The sequence below is a fragment of the Pygocentrus nattereri genome, chromosome 20 (assembly GCF_015220715.1).
Source record: "Pygocentrus nattereri isolate fPygNat1 chromosome 20, fPygNat1.pri, whole genome shotgun sequence".
Classification (NCBI taxonomy): Eukaryota; Metazoa; Chordata; class Actinopteri; order Characiformes; family Serrasalmidae; genus Pygocentrus; species Pygocentrus nattereri.
The window spans coordinates 16,008,763-16,025,821 of record NC_051230.1 but is presented as its reverse complement, the minus strand read 5'-3'; the positions used below and the strand labels follow the sequence as shown (position 1 = coordinate 16,025,821).

Below are 17,059 nucleotides of genomic sequence, written 5' to 3'. Positions count from 1 at the left end.
TAATAACTCAGAAGTTGTTAGGGGCCGCTTGGTAGCCACAGAGCCCTAAGCAAGGTTTAGAGCCAGTGCTAGTTTCCAGCCTGGTCATATCCCAGTGTCTTGCTGGCTGACAAGATTATATGATATGACCTTATTTGCTGTGATGATGCTCAGGTGATGTAAGAGTTATGAATAGAGTGGAAGAATGTAGAGCAGACTCTGATCTCAGACCAGATTAGGCCTGCCTTAGTCTTAGCCTGCCACTTCAAAGCCTGTATGTGTAGATGTGTGCTACAGCTAAAAAAAACCTGGATTTGACAAGCTGGAGGCACAGAGAGCTACTATGTTAGCTTTCTGTCACTCTCTTTATACTTACCACTCTCTGTTAACCTTAATCTCTCTCACCATTTTTCTTGCTTTCTTTCTTTCACTTGTTCTCCACCCCTCACATATGCTAGTTCACATAATCTGTGGTAAATTATCATAATGCACTTTTAATCAGGGCATTAGCTCAGGGCTGTTATTGATCTTGAATTACTAGAACATTTGAAATCAGTGATCTGAAAGCCAACAATCTAAAAGTTTGATCAAATTTTGTGTTCTGACAGGTTTATCATGCCAATTTGAATTTTATTGACTCCGGCAAAGACTGTAACCCTGAGACGTAACTAATAACACTGTTGTCATAGTAAACGCATCATTGTGGAATACTGTTTTTTATCACTTACTTTTTACGTGGCTTTGTAAACTGGGTTAAGTATACAGAAGTCATTTTACAGTTTTATTGACTTTTCATGATGGGAAAGTATAGTGACTTTAATATTAACTGTAACTAAACCTTTAATATGTGGTGGCAAAGTCATCCATGTCCAACAACTAAGTTTAGTACAATAATGGTAATTATTGAATGATAGGCCTTTGGCTGTTATAGGCCTGGGATTTATTTTTACTGTTTTTAACAAATTCTGCTTTAATTTTGTGTTTATACTTTTATTCACAATTAAATATTACTTATCTATTGTTGTTTTATATTATGAATATTGGCTATCTATTGTTGTCATCAGCCCCGTGTAACTACTGTATTAGGTATAATAAATTAATTAAACTTTTTTAATCACACGGTTGATTTGATTTTACATTTCTTTAGATTTGTGCTTAGAGAAGTTCAGAAAATATATTAACCAAAAAAATTATAGATCTACTATTTGGTTAACTGGCATGATATGGACCATTTTCACCTGTGCTCATAATCAGAGAGACCATGTACTTTAAATCTGAAAGAGAAACACTGGAAAATAAAACAACTGCACTGAGTAAAATTTGCAGAGAGGACACTATAATATTATTATATTTTATTAAAGGAATGTCAAATAGAGAAGTGGAGCTCAATTTATTTTAGCTACCTTTCTGTAAATAAGAACACTGGCCATGCAAAACAACTACAGCAACAAATTATTTTATTCTTACTAAGCAATAAAACTGAATTTGATTAACCATATGCTTGATTTCCTCCATTATATAGCACTGTAATTTATTTACATTGCCTGTTTTACATTTTGTTTTCCTTGTCCTCTGAAACGAATCGTGCAAAGTGTAACCATAGTAAAAAGCATGTTGATGACCTTGCTGAAAGTCAGCTATGGCGAGGGTATTGCACTGCTTTGGAATATACTGCAAAATGATATCTTGGCAAGGGAAATCACCTTAAGCCTGGACATCTATATCTAATATTTCTCATTATGAGAGTGTTATAAGAACATTCAAAGTTACGCAATTTGTATCTAGACTTTTTTTTGCTTTTTTTAAATAGTTTTATCCAGTAAAATCAATATCAATGATAATTTGCAGATAATTTAACCTAAGATAAATAAATCAAATAATCAATTTAACCTAAGATAAATAAATCAAATAATCAAAAAAACCAAAAAAACACTGAGACTAGTAACTCAACTGTCTTAATTTTCTTTTATTTCTTTGTTTTACATTTGCCACAGGAGCTACCCAAGGCTGAGTCCATTGGCCCCACTTTGATCTGGCCTGCTGTGGCTGGGATGGACTTCGTCATGGCTGAAGGCACCCTCACCTTCGACGTTGGGCAGCACAGCGCTGGTCTAGACGTTGCCCTCACACCAAACATTGGATCCTCCAACCCTACACCCAAGCGTTTCCGTGTAATTCTCTCTGACGCCACTGGGGGAGCCAGAGTGCATCCTGTGTACGGTGTGGCTAACGTCACTCTGGTTTCAGACACAGAGACGCAGTCAGTCTGGAACCTGCTGGATCAGCTACAACAGCCTCTAGATGAAACAGTCATTAACCGAGTATTGCAGGGGCTGATTAATAAAGTCAGTGTGGAAATCACGCACGAGCAACTGACTGCAGTGCTGGGCGCAGTGGACCAGGTGCGTTTGAGAGTGTAATTAATTGACATGTAAATCTCTGACCTTATAATGTTTTGATTCAGTTAATGGATCTTGAATCATATGAAATCTTAAATTTTACTATGTCTCTGTTTAAATGTGACTGAGGGAACTGTTTGCACAGTAGTGGATTGTAGACAATACAATGAGCTCAGCAAGCTTTACATATTTCAATTATAATAAGTTCTAACACTACAAAAACAGTGCAATATACAGTCATCTGTAAAAATTTGGTCACCCCTGGTTAAAAGATATGTTTCTGTAAAAGTAAGTACACCTCATACAGAGGACACTCTGTTTTGCACATTTTAATGCACAATTACTGTTTATTCGCTGAATTTAACAGGGTAAAAAGAGACTTAATATAACAAAAATATGGCATGCAAAAGTTAGAGCACATTTTATATTCTGTTTTATTTTTCCAGTTCATTAAACTCAAATAAAGAGAAATTGTGTAGTAAAATTTGGAGAAAATTTTCCTTGTAGAATTTCACAAACCAGAACTTTGCTGTAAGTTTTTTGGGGGGAAATGATGACGTTACATAAAGCATTATTAATGGTAAAAGTCAGTTTGGTGGAAACCAAAAGTGCAAAAATGGTTTTATAAACTTTCACTTGCAATATGAAAGTTGTTGGAAACATAACTAGCGATGCACCATGATGCGCTGATGCAAAATGTGTGAGTATTTAATTTGTCCACTCTAGTTTTATGCACCCTACTGCCATTTTAACTCTAAATGGCCGTACTTTCTTTCTTTCACTTTAACTAGACCTTGACAAAGGCCGAACAGACCCCTCTGGAGGCCAGCAGCCGTGGCTTAACCTATGACCTTCTCTGCGCCCTGGCCAAACCTACTCGGACAGACACACGTGGACTGAGCCACTTATCTGAGGTGGCAGAGCGCTTTGCCTTCTCACTGGTTACCGGCATACCATGTGGGGCTGAAGGTCGGAGGTAAGAGTCTAAAGTCCAGTCACCCATGCTGGACTGAGGCAGCCTCTCTGCTTAAGAAAATTGGAAATAGGAGAAATTTAATTTTGCATTGAAGTGTTTACACACTTAAGGCCACAGTGGCACTGCAAACAATGTTTTGTTTGTTTTTTTTTTAACTGTATTAGCTAAAATTAAACAATATATATACAGTGGGTTGCAAAAGTATTCAGCCCCCTTGAACTTTTCAACCTTTTGCCACATTTCAGGCTTCAAACATAAAGATATGAAATTGACATTTTTTGTGAAGAGTCAACAACAAGTGGGACACAATCGTGAAGTGGAACGAAATTTGTTGGATATTTTAAACTTTTTTTAGAAATAAAAAACTGAAAAGTGGGGCGTGCAATATTATTCAGCCCCCTTGCTTTAATACTTTGTAGCGCCACCTTTTGCTGTGATTACAGCTGCAAGTGGCTTGGGGTACGTCTCTGTCAGTCTTGCACATCGAGAGACTGAAATTTTTGCCCATTCTTCCTTGCAAAACAGCTCGAGCTCAGTGAAGTTGGATGGAGAGCGTTTGTGAACAGCAGTTTTCAGCTCTTTCCACAGATTCTCGATTGGATTCAGGTCTGGACTTTGACTTGGCCATTCTAACACCTGGATACGTTTATTTGTGAACCATTCCATTGTAGATGTTGCTTTATGTTTTGGATCATTGTCTTGTTGGAAGATAAATCTCCGTCCCAGTCTCAGGTCTTTTGCAGACTCCAACAGGTTTTCTTCCAGAATGGTCCTGTATTTGGCTCCATCCATCTTCCCATCAATATTAACCATCTTCCCTGTCCCTGCTGAAGAAAAGCAGGCCCAAACCATGATGCTGCCACCACCATGTTTGACAGTGGGGATGGTGTGTTCAGGGTGATGAGCTGTATTGCTTTTACGCCAAACATAAGTTCGATTTTGGTTTCATCTGACCAGAGCACCTTCTTCCACATGTTTGGTGTGTCTCCCAGGTGGCTTGTGGCAAACATTAAATGAGACTTTTTATGGATATCTTTGAGAAATGGCTTTTTCTTGCCACTCTTCCATAAAGCCCAGATTTGTGCAGTGTACCACTGATCGTTGTCCTATGGACAAAGTCTCCCACCTCAGCTGTAGATCTCTGCAGTTCATCCAGAGTGATCATGGGCCTCTTGGCTGCATCTATGATCAGTCTTCTCCTTGTTTGAGCTGAAAGTTTAGAGGGACGGCCGGGTCTTGGTAGATTTGCAGTGGTCTGATGCTCCTTCCATTTCAATATGATCGCTTGCACAGTGCTCCTTGAGATGTTTAAAGCTTGGGAAATCTTTTTCTATCCAAATCCGGCTTTAAACCTCTCCACAACAGTATCTCGGACCTGCCTGGTGTGTTCCTTGGTCTTCATGATGCTCTCTGCGCTTTAAACAGAACTCTGAGACTATCACAGAGCAGGTGCATTTATACGGAGACTTGATTACACACAGGTGGATTCTATTTATCATCATCAGTCATTTAGGTCAACATTGGATCATTCAGAGATCCTCACTGAACTTCTGGAGTGAGTTTGCTGCACTGAAAGTAAAGGGGCCGAATAATATTGCACGCCCCACTTTTCAGTTTTTTATTTCTAAAAAAAGTTTAAAATATCCAATAAATTTCGTTCCACTTCACAATTGTGTCCCACTTGTTGTTGATTCTTCACAAAAAATTACAATTTCATATCTTTATGTTTGAAGCCTGAAATGTGGCAAAAGGTTGAAAAGTTCAAGGGGGCTGAATACTTTTGCAACCCACTGTATATTGGCTGATACTGATGACCAATAGCAGAGCATCCCTGGGATTCAAACTCACAAACCCCTGATGTCAAAGACTGGGTTTAACTTCAGGACACTCTGTGACCCTTAATTTACTTTATTTACAGTCAAACTGGCATTACGTACAAGTTGTTCTTTTTTCAGTGTTAGGAAAAAACATAAATATGTATTTAACAGAAAATTATACAAGAGCCTCAACAGCGAAATATTTTATCAGTGTTTTCAATATTTAGTGTGTCTACTTTTTGCCTTTATTACAGCCTCCATTCTTTTCAGACTTGCTTTTTGTTTTTCAAAGAAATCTGCACAGGTATTTTTCCACACTTCCAAAGTTCAGTCTTAGAAGTTGGTTGCATTTTCTATTTCTCATGATCCAAATAATCCCAGACACCTTCAGTGATGTTGAGGTCTGGACGCTGAAGTCCAATATTCTAAGAACACCAGCAGCTTCTTAGTTTGATTTGCAAATGTTCTTCTTTTTTGTCTATTTCTTTTTCTCAGTAACTGCTTCTTGACAGCTACACAGACTCATAGTGTTGAGCTGTCTTTTCACAGTCTCAAAGATGAAAGCTTTAAGTATTGTTTATTTGATGAGTATTCTTATCATCCAAACCACTGTACACTTTGTCTTGTACAGGGGAAAAAACATCCTGGACTCGTGTCCTTACCTTACCATCACCGCTCACCACTGGTACCCAACACAGATCAATGGCCACACCTTTACAGGCAAGAACGGAGACACCTTCACCGTGCCCGAGACCTTGCTGGAGGTACCTACTCTGCCAGGGGGTGACATGGTGCCCTCTGCCTGCCAGAAGGTGCACTTCATAGAGTACAGCACTGAGCACTGGTTCCTCACCAACAAACCCAGCGCTCTCAATGACAAGGTGAGCAGGACTGAAGCTCTGATTCCATTTTCCAGATCAAAGTGGGTGAGCTGAGTTTTAGAGATATTCAGATCAGGAGTCTGCTAAGACATTGATTCTCAGTCATGACAGTGAGTATTCAGGAAGGGGCTGTTGAGGGCTAATTCAATAATTGCATGAGTTATGTAGGAAAAAGCTTAGTGGTGCTTCTGGTCCAAGAATGGAAAACCACTGTGCCATAAGACTTTTATTTTTAATTTGAGATTTCCAAATGATTGTGATCTGACTTCTTAATTGATTGAACCAGAAGGTGTTCTAGGCTGAGGTGTTTATTTCTGACCAGATATTACTTGAGGCAGGGATCAATCTTAGCTCAGCATTGATACCAGCATGCTAGTGGCATGTAATTATAAACCTACCAGGGACATCTATATGGCAGGTCTATATGGGAAAATGTTCACTGAGTATAAGAACAATAAACCTGAATAAATCTTAAAGGCAGAGAAGTGTGGTCCCTGTTTTGAGAAAAGTATGGTCCCAGTTTTCTTTGACCTTAGCCAGCTGATGGCACTGTTGCTCTATCATTTGGTCAGTACGCTGTAAAAAATGAAAAGCCAGCTTCACTTAAAGGCAACTTATAACAGCTTTTCTTGGGTTATCTCATCTTGAGGGCACTAGAGTTCACAATTTAAACTTGTTAGTTTTGTCAAACGTTCTCCTGAATCACCTTTTATACTTCTGCATTTTAGTTAGAGAAACAACATAGTCACATGCAAAAGCACCTTGGTTAAATGACATGTCTTGTCTTGTTGATCTTCAAAGTAAGTAAACATCCTCTGCAGAGAACACACTTCTGCATGCTGTAATGAGCATTTACTCTTGGTTTTGCTGAATTTAACATATTGAGAAAAAATAAAACATAACTTATGGCTTGTATAAAATATGCTAAAGTTGGCAGAAAATGCCATATTTATGTTTGTTCTGTGTAGTGCACTTGTTTTCACCTAAAATCAACAAAAAATGTAATTTTCAAACTGCAGATTTTCAAACTATTGCATACATTTGTACAGCATCACTTGCACCACATACATGATCCTCTTTGAAGTGTTTTTAAATTGTATTAAATATTTATGGACAATATTTATGCTACAGCTGTCTGTTACTGCTACCAACAAGAGAAATGCCTGTGATGGAAAGAGTACTTTTGACTAAACTAAAAAAAATGAGTTGCAGGTTCAAGTTGAGTTAGTTTAACATTTTACAGTTTTTCTTACCTTAAAAGGTTTAATTGAGCTGACTTTTGTTATTGTTTTTCCCCAGTTTGTTAAATTCAGGATGTAAACAGTAATTGTACATTAAAATGTACAGCAAACATAATTAAACCAGGGGTGTCCAGACTTCTGCATGTGACTGTATATTGTTTACCTAACTGAAATGCAGAACTAAAACAGTGTGTGAGTTAAGAGAACATTTGGTTAAAGTAAGAAGTTTGAGCTGGGTTTTTTATGTAGAGTTATCTCAAGAAAAACTCTGTAATAATTAGAATTTTATATTGAACTGACTTTTTATTTTTACAGTGTACAGTCACTCAGGCCATGGCTGTTCCCTTTTCCCTTCTAAATGAGATTTGCATGTGTCATATGTGGAAGTGGTTGACAAATCATTAATGAAATTGGTATAATTTTTGTGTTTGTGTGTTTAGTAATAAATTATGATTTATGCCTACTTCTGTGTATGTGTAGGTGTTCTCTGTTAGTATACAGGGCAGAGGGTCGAGGCCTCTCACAGATGGTAAAGAAGTGGTGTACCGCATACACACACCAGAGCGCCGAGTCAAACCACGGCAGTCTCTGTGCCTTCTGTGGAACCAGGCTGCTGAGAGGTAGCTGACCCAACTGTATCTACATATACATAACATTTCATTTATTTATTCCCAGTCAAAACAATCATTTGTTTTTCAGCATCAGGAAAGATAACAGAAAATGTATTTAACCAAGAATTACACAGAAGCCTCAACAACTAAATACAGTATAAACCTTTTCAGTATTTAGTGTGTCCACTTCTGCCTTTATGAATTCCATTCTTTTCAGAAGACTTGCTTTCAGTTTTTTAAAGAAATTTGAAGAAATATTTTTCCACACCTTCAAAGTTCAGTCTTAAAAAGTTGGTTATATTGTTTGCTTCTCATAATCCAAGTGATCCCAAACACATTCAGTTATGTTGAAGTCTGGGCTCTGGGGTGACCAGTCTATTGTTCAGGAAACACCAGCAGCTTCTTTGATATGTTCTTCATATTGATCTATTTCCTTTCCTCAGTAAGGGCTTCTTGACAGCTGCACGTCCTTTTAGACTCATAATGTTGAGCTGTCTTCTTACAGTGGAAGGATGGAAAGAAAACACCTGTGAATTTTTTTTTGTTTTTTGATTTTCTCCTCTCTTTCAAAGATGAAAGCTTTGAGTACTGTTTAGCTGGTGAGGCCAGTTCTGTTGGCCTACCAGGTCTAAGAATTTCTCTATAACCGTTTCAAATTTTTAACTTCAATTTTGGGAACTTATTTTCCCTCCATTATGCAAGTGGATTATTTCATAACTAATCGTAAATAAATTCATAAATAATTCCTGAAAAATGAATAACATTTTAACCTTTTTTGACTGGAAATTAGGTCTTAGACTTTTGCACAGTGTTGTATGCACACACACTCACACACACACACACATTTAAACTTCATCTGCAAATATTGTCATAAGCCACAGGAAGTGTTAGAGTTTAAAAAGTCCATTCAGTCTCTGACAGTCAAGAACACTTTGCAGTTTATCACTCGGTTGCAGCTCAAGTTTGGCTCTACTGCCATAACTAACTCTGTCTACAATCCAAATAGTTCACGCAAGTACATTTGCAGACTAGCAGAGCAGTTTTTAATATGGCAACAAATATAGTTGTAGTCCAGTTCTACTGTATAATGACATCATTCATTTCAGAATTGCATTGTTACAAATTGAATTGCATTTACATTCAATTCTCTTTCTGTTCTGTTAATTTCCATGATGCTTTTGTTATCATCTGCAACAGCAATGACTTTATTGATCTCATCCACCAAGTATAATTACGCCCTGGGGTTCATGACCCATCCTGATGTACCCCTTTTAAAGTCATGCACCTGCACACGCTCCATGCAAACACGAACTGCCGTGTCCTTCTCCAGTTTTATATGTACGTGAGTTCAAAAGAGAGTTTGTTGTGTTCTGCAAACTCATTCCACAGACTTGAACTGAAACATTTTGGCTGAACAGATTGTATCCATCCCTTCCCCTGAGTTTGGTTTGGCAGGACACTGTAGTCTCAAAGTTGTGACAAAGTGTGATAAAGTAGTTTGATAATAATATTCTTGATGTTTTTTCTTAAAAAGGGGGAACATTTAACCTCTTAATCCACATGAATTTCTTATTACGTGCTTGGAAGCCCCTAAACACCTTTTCTGGCAGTGTCATTCAAGAGAGACTGAAGTAAAACACTCTTAAAATGACATACAGTCTTGTGAAGAAATAAACAACTTTTTTAGTGTATTTAAGACATCAGGTCTTCATTTAAACAGTGTTGGATAGGTAAGAGTGATGTCATTTAACAAGTGAAGTCATCAGATGAACCACCAGCCCAAACCAAATGCAGTTTAGTTTCTATTGATTTGATTTCGAATTTTATCTTGTTCTTTTGTGATTGAGTATTTGACGTTTAGAGTGCTATGCAAAAGCCAAAACCAAGCCAAGAAGACTCTGGGTACATTTTGGCTGCAGAAGCAAATGTATTTGAAAATTTTGTGCCTTCACCTTAAATGTTATTCAACTTATTGAACTGTTTTACGCATATATTATAATAAGAAACGGTTTCTGTTGTCTAGCTGGCTGTCTGATGGTCAGTTCTGCCGTGTGGTGGATGACAGCGAGAACTTTGTGGAGTGCGCCTGTACACATCTGTCCATCTACACAGCATACGCTGAAACAGATGCACTGTCCACATACAACGAGGCCTTCTACGCTGCCGGCTTCATCTGCATCTCAGGTCAGAACCTGCATCTATGTGCATCAATCAAACTAAATCTTCCACTTAAATTAATTAATAGAAATTGTGCACTAAAATTAGCAGAAAATGCCATTAATGTTTGTTTATTTGAGATACAACTGTATTTACTAACACTTTGCATATATGTAGCAGACTCACAAAATAAAGTCATGTATTAAATCATGTTGATAAGCCCCAAACATCTTAAAAGCTTCTTTAAAGTATATGATTCTGGTATACCTCACTAATGTGTTGTTAGTAAATGTATAACTTATGAACAAAAAGTGCCTCCTTTCTTCTCTCTTGAGGAAGCTGTATACCTTTATCCTAATTAAAAGTAGTTTTGTTTTTCTCCCCCAGGGTTTGCCTTGGCCATTATTTCCCATGTGCTTTGCTCCAGATTCCCCATGTTTGCTGCCAAACTGCTCACACATATGATGGTGGCCTGCCTAGGGATGCAGGTAGGAGATTATGGATGATACTCAGGCTCTGTGACACAAAATGTTCCTACACATTTTTTTTGTCGCCAAAACCCGTTTGAAAGTGTCCCATAACCGATATCAGCGGAAATTACACATTGCAGCAGTTTAATTACACAGTGCTTTGATATTCAGTTGTCAGTTTTGTCTTGAGTATCGGCCCTTGCCTATAAATGTGTGTAAACTTAATATCAGCTGATTTTATTGGCCAAACAATATAATAGTCAGACTCTAATGCAGAATAAACCTATGGCTACTTTATAGCTTACTGTTTCAAAGAAGTTCATCAAACCATGTCCTTTTGTAGAGGGTCTTGCCTTTTGTTGCAAAGGTTTTGACCCATCATCTAGTTGTATTACAGACCTATGTTTGGCAAGCCTGTACAGGACTTGCTCTAAGCAGACAGCCTATCTGTGTATAACAGTCATGCTGTAGGCATCATGTAATTATGGTGGTGTTTTTTCATGTTAGCATAAATGACATTGCATGTTCTTACTTTATAGGTCTCAAAAGTATGTAATGCATTGTATTATTCAAAACAAAGGCCATAAAACGTCTTATTTCTAGCCTTCCCACTTAAAAACCACAGAAGAGCCTGTATATGCTTGGTTAAAGCAATAGTTTGGCAAAAAAGAAACTACACACTTTCCCCTTTACTCCAGATATTATCAGCTGTGACATATTTGATGTCCAAAGTTTGCTTCTTTAGTTTGTACATTAAGGTAATGTAGCTAACAAGCAATGAAAGCTTATATACACCAAATAGGGTTGTCCAAACTACTATGACTATGCCTAAGTCATCAAACCTCAAACTAAACTGAGAAGGGGCATTCTGACCAAAGCTAGAGTTTGTTATTTGTTGTTTTGCAGTATATGCAGTATATTCTAGCACAGCATGCATCCTTCAACCTCATTGGGTTAGTAGAATTCACTATATTATGCCTTTTTGTGTTTTTGCCTGTTAATATTGTCTTACTATGATAACCAGCATTCATTACACAAGTTGGCATAAAACCATTGGGAATCTTAATGAAGAAACGTTGACCGCTTTCTTTGATCCAGAGGTTAATAAATATAGATATCATGTTCTGCTTCTTAGCAGTAATGTTAGCTCATTTTTAGCTTCTTTCTGCATTAGCCTGCTAGTTGTTAGAATTGTAGTTTTTTAAAAGTTTCTCATCAGTAATTGGTTTTCTTAGTCTTCAAAATCTCACCCTAGACACTAGTGTGGTTGGTTAGTGTAGTGGTTAACACCTCTGCCTTCTACACTGTAGACTGGGTTTCAATCCCCACTGGGGCAATCACCCCCACACTATACCAATAAGAGTCCTTGGACAAGACTCCTAACACCACCTTGGCCTACCTATGTAAAATGATCAAATTGTAAGTCGCACTGGATAAGAGCGTCAGCCAAATGCCATAAATGTAAATGTAGTGTGTCACTGCTGTAGGACGCAAATAGGCACGTCTACAATAGGTGAAGCCGTGTTTCAATTTTCATTTCAGACTTTGTTATGAGGTGTTTGCCATACTCTTGTCTATAAAAATGCACAACAGTATGTTGCATAGCTTAAAACAGGCAAGTGTTCTTATTTTGTAACTTGTGCCTTTTTTTATGGTAATGAATTTACTTTTTTGTCTACCAAGTGATAATTGCTATATACATAAAGAATCAGGTACATGAGAAGGGTATAATGCTAATCATGGAATCTTGAACTCATCTTGATCCCTGCACATTTCTTTTTCCCATGCCTCCTTTGCCCACCTACATATGGGGGGAGACAAACATATTTCTAGGAATTGTGTGATGACAGCTTGGATGAACACATCCAAATGGAACCTTATGGGCTACAATGACAAAGCCTGACAACCCAACTATCTCCAGTCTCCTTCCCCATAAAAAACACAGGACGGCAGAGAGGGGGGGCCATGTGGCTAGTAGGCTGCTGCTTGTGGCCTGGTGAGCTTGACCGGAGTGGGAATTTTCCACTGGTCCTGGCCTCTTAAGGGATTAGGAGAAGGCGTGCATGGCTTCTACTTAGTTTGGCTTCAAGAACCTGTTTGCATTTTGTAGTCCATAATTGTTATACTTTTTGTTTACGTCATGAATGGTTTTGAATGGAAAATTCCGTGCTGGCCGTTTAAAGAGGCTGTGGGCATAAACTAAAGCATTAAGGCTTGTCTGTAACAGGACAGCAGTCAATGAGCAATTAAGCAGTGATTAAGCATTTGATTCTCAGTTCTATGCTTTGGCTCTGTGGCTTGCCTTTAAATTACAATAATGACTAAAGTAAAATATCAGCTTTAATTTGAAAGTATTTTTAATTTGAATAGCATTTGTTGGGCTGAACCAAATAGAAATTATAGGCCTTTGTATACAAAGTCCTTCCTTTTTGCTGGACAATAAGTAATTGAAAAATTGCTGTAGCTCAGTTGTTTATTGGCCAACTGTGACATTGCATTGTTTTTTCATGCAGAGATCCAACAAAAGGTCTACACTTGATTACAGATGTAGTGTTTTCATCTGGGGTTACTGTGACTGTTGCCTTTCAACATGACAGGCAAAGATGCATCAATGCCAGTAAAGCAGGTCATCACGAGGCTGAAAAATCAGAACAAATGAATCAGAGACAAAACATTACGTGTGTCAAAAATAACTCTGCAGACCTTGGAAGAAAACATCAGCATGGCCTGCCTCAAGAGCAGAAAGGCCAGGTTGTAGAGTTCTGTAGCTTATTGACCGATGACATGAAAGTGCATTTCTGGGGTAGTTTAAAAAAAAAAAGTTATCTATTACAAATGACTAATCGCTTCTCTCAAAATGTGAAATACTGTTTACTTTCTCAGAATATATAAATGTTCTTACCCTCCAAAACAAAAGTACAAGGAAAATCAAGCAGTCCTTTGTTTAGAAAGAGTCAATCTCAACAAATATCATTTAAAAGCCTAGTCACTATTCAGGAACAAGGCATCATGAACTGCTAAGTTAATTTTGTCTAAAAATCTAGAACGTCATAAAGCCCGTATAATTGTTCCTGAATGAAATTAGAGCCTGGGCTGTTTGGGTGAGGTTGAGACTCTTTGTTCTGCAACAGAAATCTTCATCTATGAGTTTCATATTAGTGTGATTAGATTCGACAGGTCATACTCACTGAGTTTGGGCATATGACAAACACAAGCAACATAGTGCATTACACAACTTCATTACAGGAAAAAATATTCACATTACTGTAATGCATTGCTTTGTGCTACATTACCCCACCACGGTCTGTAATACACAGTGGCATGTACATTGATAACTGTCAGTAATTTAATAAATAATAACTTCTTTGTTAATTTATTAGTGACTGGCAACTGTGTTAGCAGGATGAAGTCTGAACTCTACAGTAGCATCTTATTTTCTTAGATCCAGATTAAAACAGAGTGGTTCACATGTTATTTTGCAGGACAGTGATCCTAAACCTGGCACTAAGGTGACTACTGATGTTTTCAAGACTAAAAATGTGGAATGCTCTTGTCTGGCTAAGTTAAGCACCTGAACCTCACTAAACATATGTTTTACTTGCTGAAGACAAGACTGAATGCAAAAATAGAACTAAAAACTGCCAACAGAACAGAATTGAAAACCTATGTTCTAAATTTCAACTCTGTAGTTATTGTTTCAAAAAATGTTTTCACAAATTCAACTAAATTTAGTTCTGAGTTAGTTTAGACCACTGTTCTCTGCAGGACACGAACACGATGTTCTACGCTACTTTTGATGACCTTTCTGCTTTGAACATAAAAGGCCTGAAACTCTTGTGAAGAACATGTTCCCACCCAAGAAGTACTTCATCACATCTCCAAACAGTCCACTTCATGTTCACCTCAGGCCTTCAAACATGACTCAGTTTTTCCTGTCACCATAAAATAAGCACACAAAACCCACAGGACTCCAAGTTTTACTCTCTTGTTCCAGCCCATCGCAGCTGTTGATACTGCGAGGCCATCGACCCTCACGTTTAGGCTTTGAGCTCATCTTCACTTCCCAACTCAGCGGTGTTTGCAATTGCTCACTGCCAGAGCTCTCTGCACAGAGAAAATTAAAACTCTTTTCTGATTTATCTGCTGCTGTTATCCTCTCGCCTTGGGTGAAATGAAGTCTGGGTGAAGTTCAGTGTTTGCCAGACTTCTAGCCTTAGATATGCAGAGGTGGAAAGAAGCAAATTACAACTACTGTTTAGTAGCCTGCTTGCATACTTGTAAATACATGTAGTTATATTATGGCTCTATTTCAAAGCAACATATATACAGTACTGTGCAAAAGACTTAGGCACCCAAGACACATTTTTTTGAAAATCTATTTATTTGTGTAGTATGTGTTTACTTGCTGAGAAAAGTGTTAATATTTGAACAAACAAAATTTACAGTATATTAATCAATAATGATTATATATATATATATATATATATATATATATATATATATATATATATATATATATATATATGGATGGATGGATAGATAGATAGATAGATAGATAGATAGATAGATAGATAGATAGATAGATAGAGAGAGAGAGAGATAGATAGATAGATAGATAGATAGATAGAGAGATAGAGAGAGAGATAGATAGATAGATAGATAGATAGATAGATAGATAGATAGATAGAGAGAGAGAGAGAGAGATAGAGAGATAGATAGATAGATAGATAGATAGATAGATAGATAGATAGATAGAGAGAGAGAGAGAGAGAGATAGATAGATAGATAGATAGATAGATAGATAGATAGAGAGATAGAGAGAGAGATAGATAGATAGATAGATAGATAGATAGATAGATAGAGAGAGAGAGAGAGAGATAGAGAGATAGATAGATAGATAGATAGATAGATAGATAGATAGATAGATAGATAGATAGATAGATAGATAGTGAGATAGAGAGAGATAGATAGAGAGATAGATAGAGAGATTTTAAAATGTAGCTTTTAGAGAGTGGGTTTTAGACATACTTACAATCCAAGTTCCTGCTATATTATGATTAGTACCAGCTTATGTTGCACAGTACTGTATATATCCAGATTCACTGGTAGTAGTCTTAGCTGCTTTTTTTCCTTTATATTTTCTTTGTTTTATTCTGCCATTAAAACAGAAGCATGACCGTTTGGGATAAACCTATTAAACCCTTAATAAACTTCTAATAAATCTTCATTTTCAAGCATGTGCTAGCTGTGTAAATTAGCTAATGTAATCACTATTTACTGTAAGATAAATGGTTAGTTTAGCTAACAAAATCAGTGAAACTTTGTGTGTTGGACCTTCTTTCTCTAAGGCGAGTATAAGTTGAGTAGTCTTTTCCATAAACATCTTTTTAATATACAAGTCGCCCATAATTATTTTCTTTATTATTACCTTTATTCAAATTTAAGTGAATTAGCAGTGCTACAGTAGCAGTCCTTGTACTTAAATAGGACTTTTCAGCGCTCTGTTCACTCCTGCTCATATGGCAGTGCAGGCTTTGTAGAGGCAATGATGTTGTAGATGCCCAGAAAAGTCAAGTTGCACTGTTTATTGTGTAACGCGGGCAGCAAACGTTGACAATTTAGCATTAATTTCTTCTTTGTCTGCGCTTCCTTATATTCGTGTGTTATCAGTGGAATGCTGTTTGCCTACTTGCCAAGCATTGATCTACAGCAGATGCTCTCCTGTTAAACAAGGATATTAGAGAGTTACCTTTCAGCACAGGAAGAACATTGATACTGCAGAGGTCAAGCTTTTGTCTCCTTGGGCCTGCAGCAAGAGAGCGAAACAACTGAAGATTGTAGTGAGTGGAAAGTTACCCAGACTAGCTCACCTGGCGCAGTGTGTCTACGCAGCTAGGGCTCTTCATATGAGCAGCAATAACACACATTTAGCCTGGGCAATTAGCTAGCAAGCCTGGGCAATAAAAAGGATTTGACGAGCGCAGCCTTTAGCATCACATGCATGCAGCTTGCGCTCGGCGACTATGGAAGGTATAGAGATGCAGAAGGGTGTGCATGAATACACAGAGACATAAACATGTACTTTCATTGTTCAGTGGCTTTATTTTAAAGAACACTAATGCTGAGCACAGTAACCACCCATGGATTCAGTGAGTGGTATGGATTTGACATGCAGCCAAAGTTATATGAGTATATGAGCTTGAGTAATAAATACTACATCAACATAATTTCATCTTTCATTTTATTTACTTTTTACAATAATTTCCAGTCAAAATGACCAATAAGTTATTTATTTTTCAGGCAATATTTCTGAGGCAGTTAGAAATAAGATAAACCACACTACAAAAGAAAAAAATCAAAGAAAAACAAATGAGAAAAAAAAGGAATTTCCAAGCCTGTGGTTGCTTTAAACATTAGATAAATAGTACTTAAAGTCCTGTTTGAGAGAGAGGAGAAAATCAGGCTCTACATTTGCTTTAAATCTGAAAACTTCCACAGGTGTTTTTGCCTATCTTTCCACTATGAGAA

The 17,059-nt window shown here is 37.4% G+C and overlaps 1 protein-coding gene across 2 annotated transcripts in view; it reads left to right on the top strand.

The window, feature by feature from the left end:
• adgrv1 (adhesion G protein-coupled receptor V1) overlaps nt 1-17,059 on the top strand; it is a 241,446-nt gene that overhangs the window by 148,046 nt on the left and 76,341 nt on the right. For both annotated transcript variants that reach the window (XM_017695589.2, XM_037531691.1), the window contains 6 exons: nt 1,974-2,381; nt 3,170-3,354; nt 5,803-6,052; nt 7,774-7,913; nt 9,928-10,088; nt 10,449-10,549. In XM_017695589.2, the coding sequence (XP_017551078.2) occupies nt 1,974-2,381; nt 3,170-3,354; nt 5,803-6,052; nt 7,774-7,913; nt 9,928-10,088; nt 10,449-10,549 (1,245 nt within the window). The remainder of the gene's footprint in view (nt 1-1,973; nt 2,382-3,169; nt 3,355-5,802; nt 6,053-7,773; nt 7,914-9,927; nt 10,089-10,448; nt 10,550-17,059) is intronic.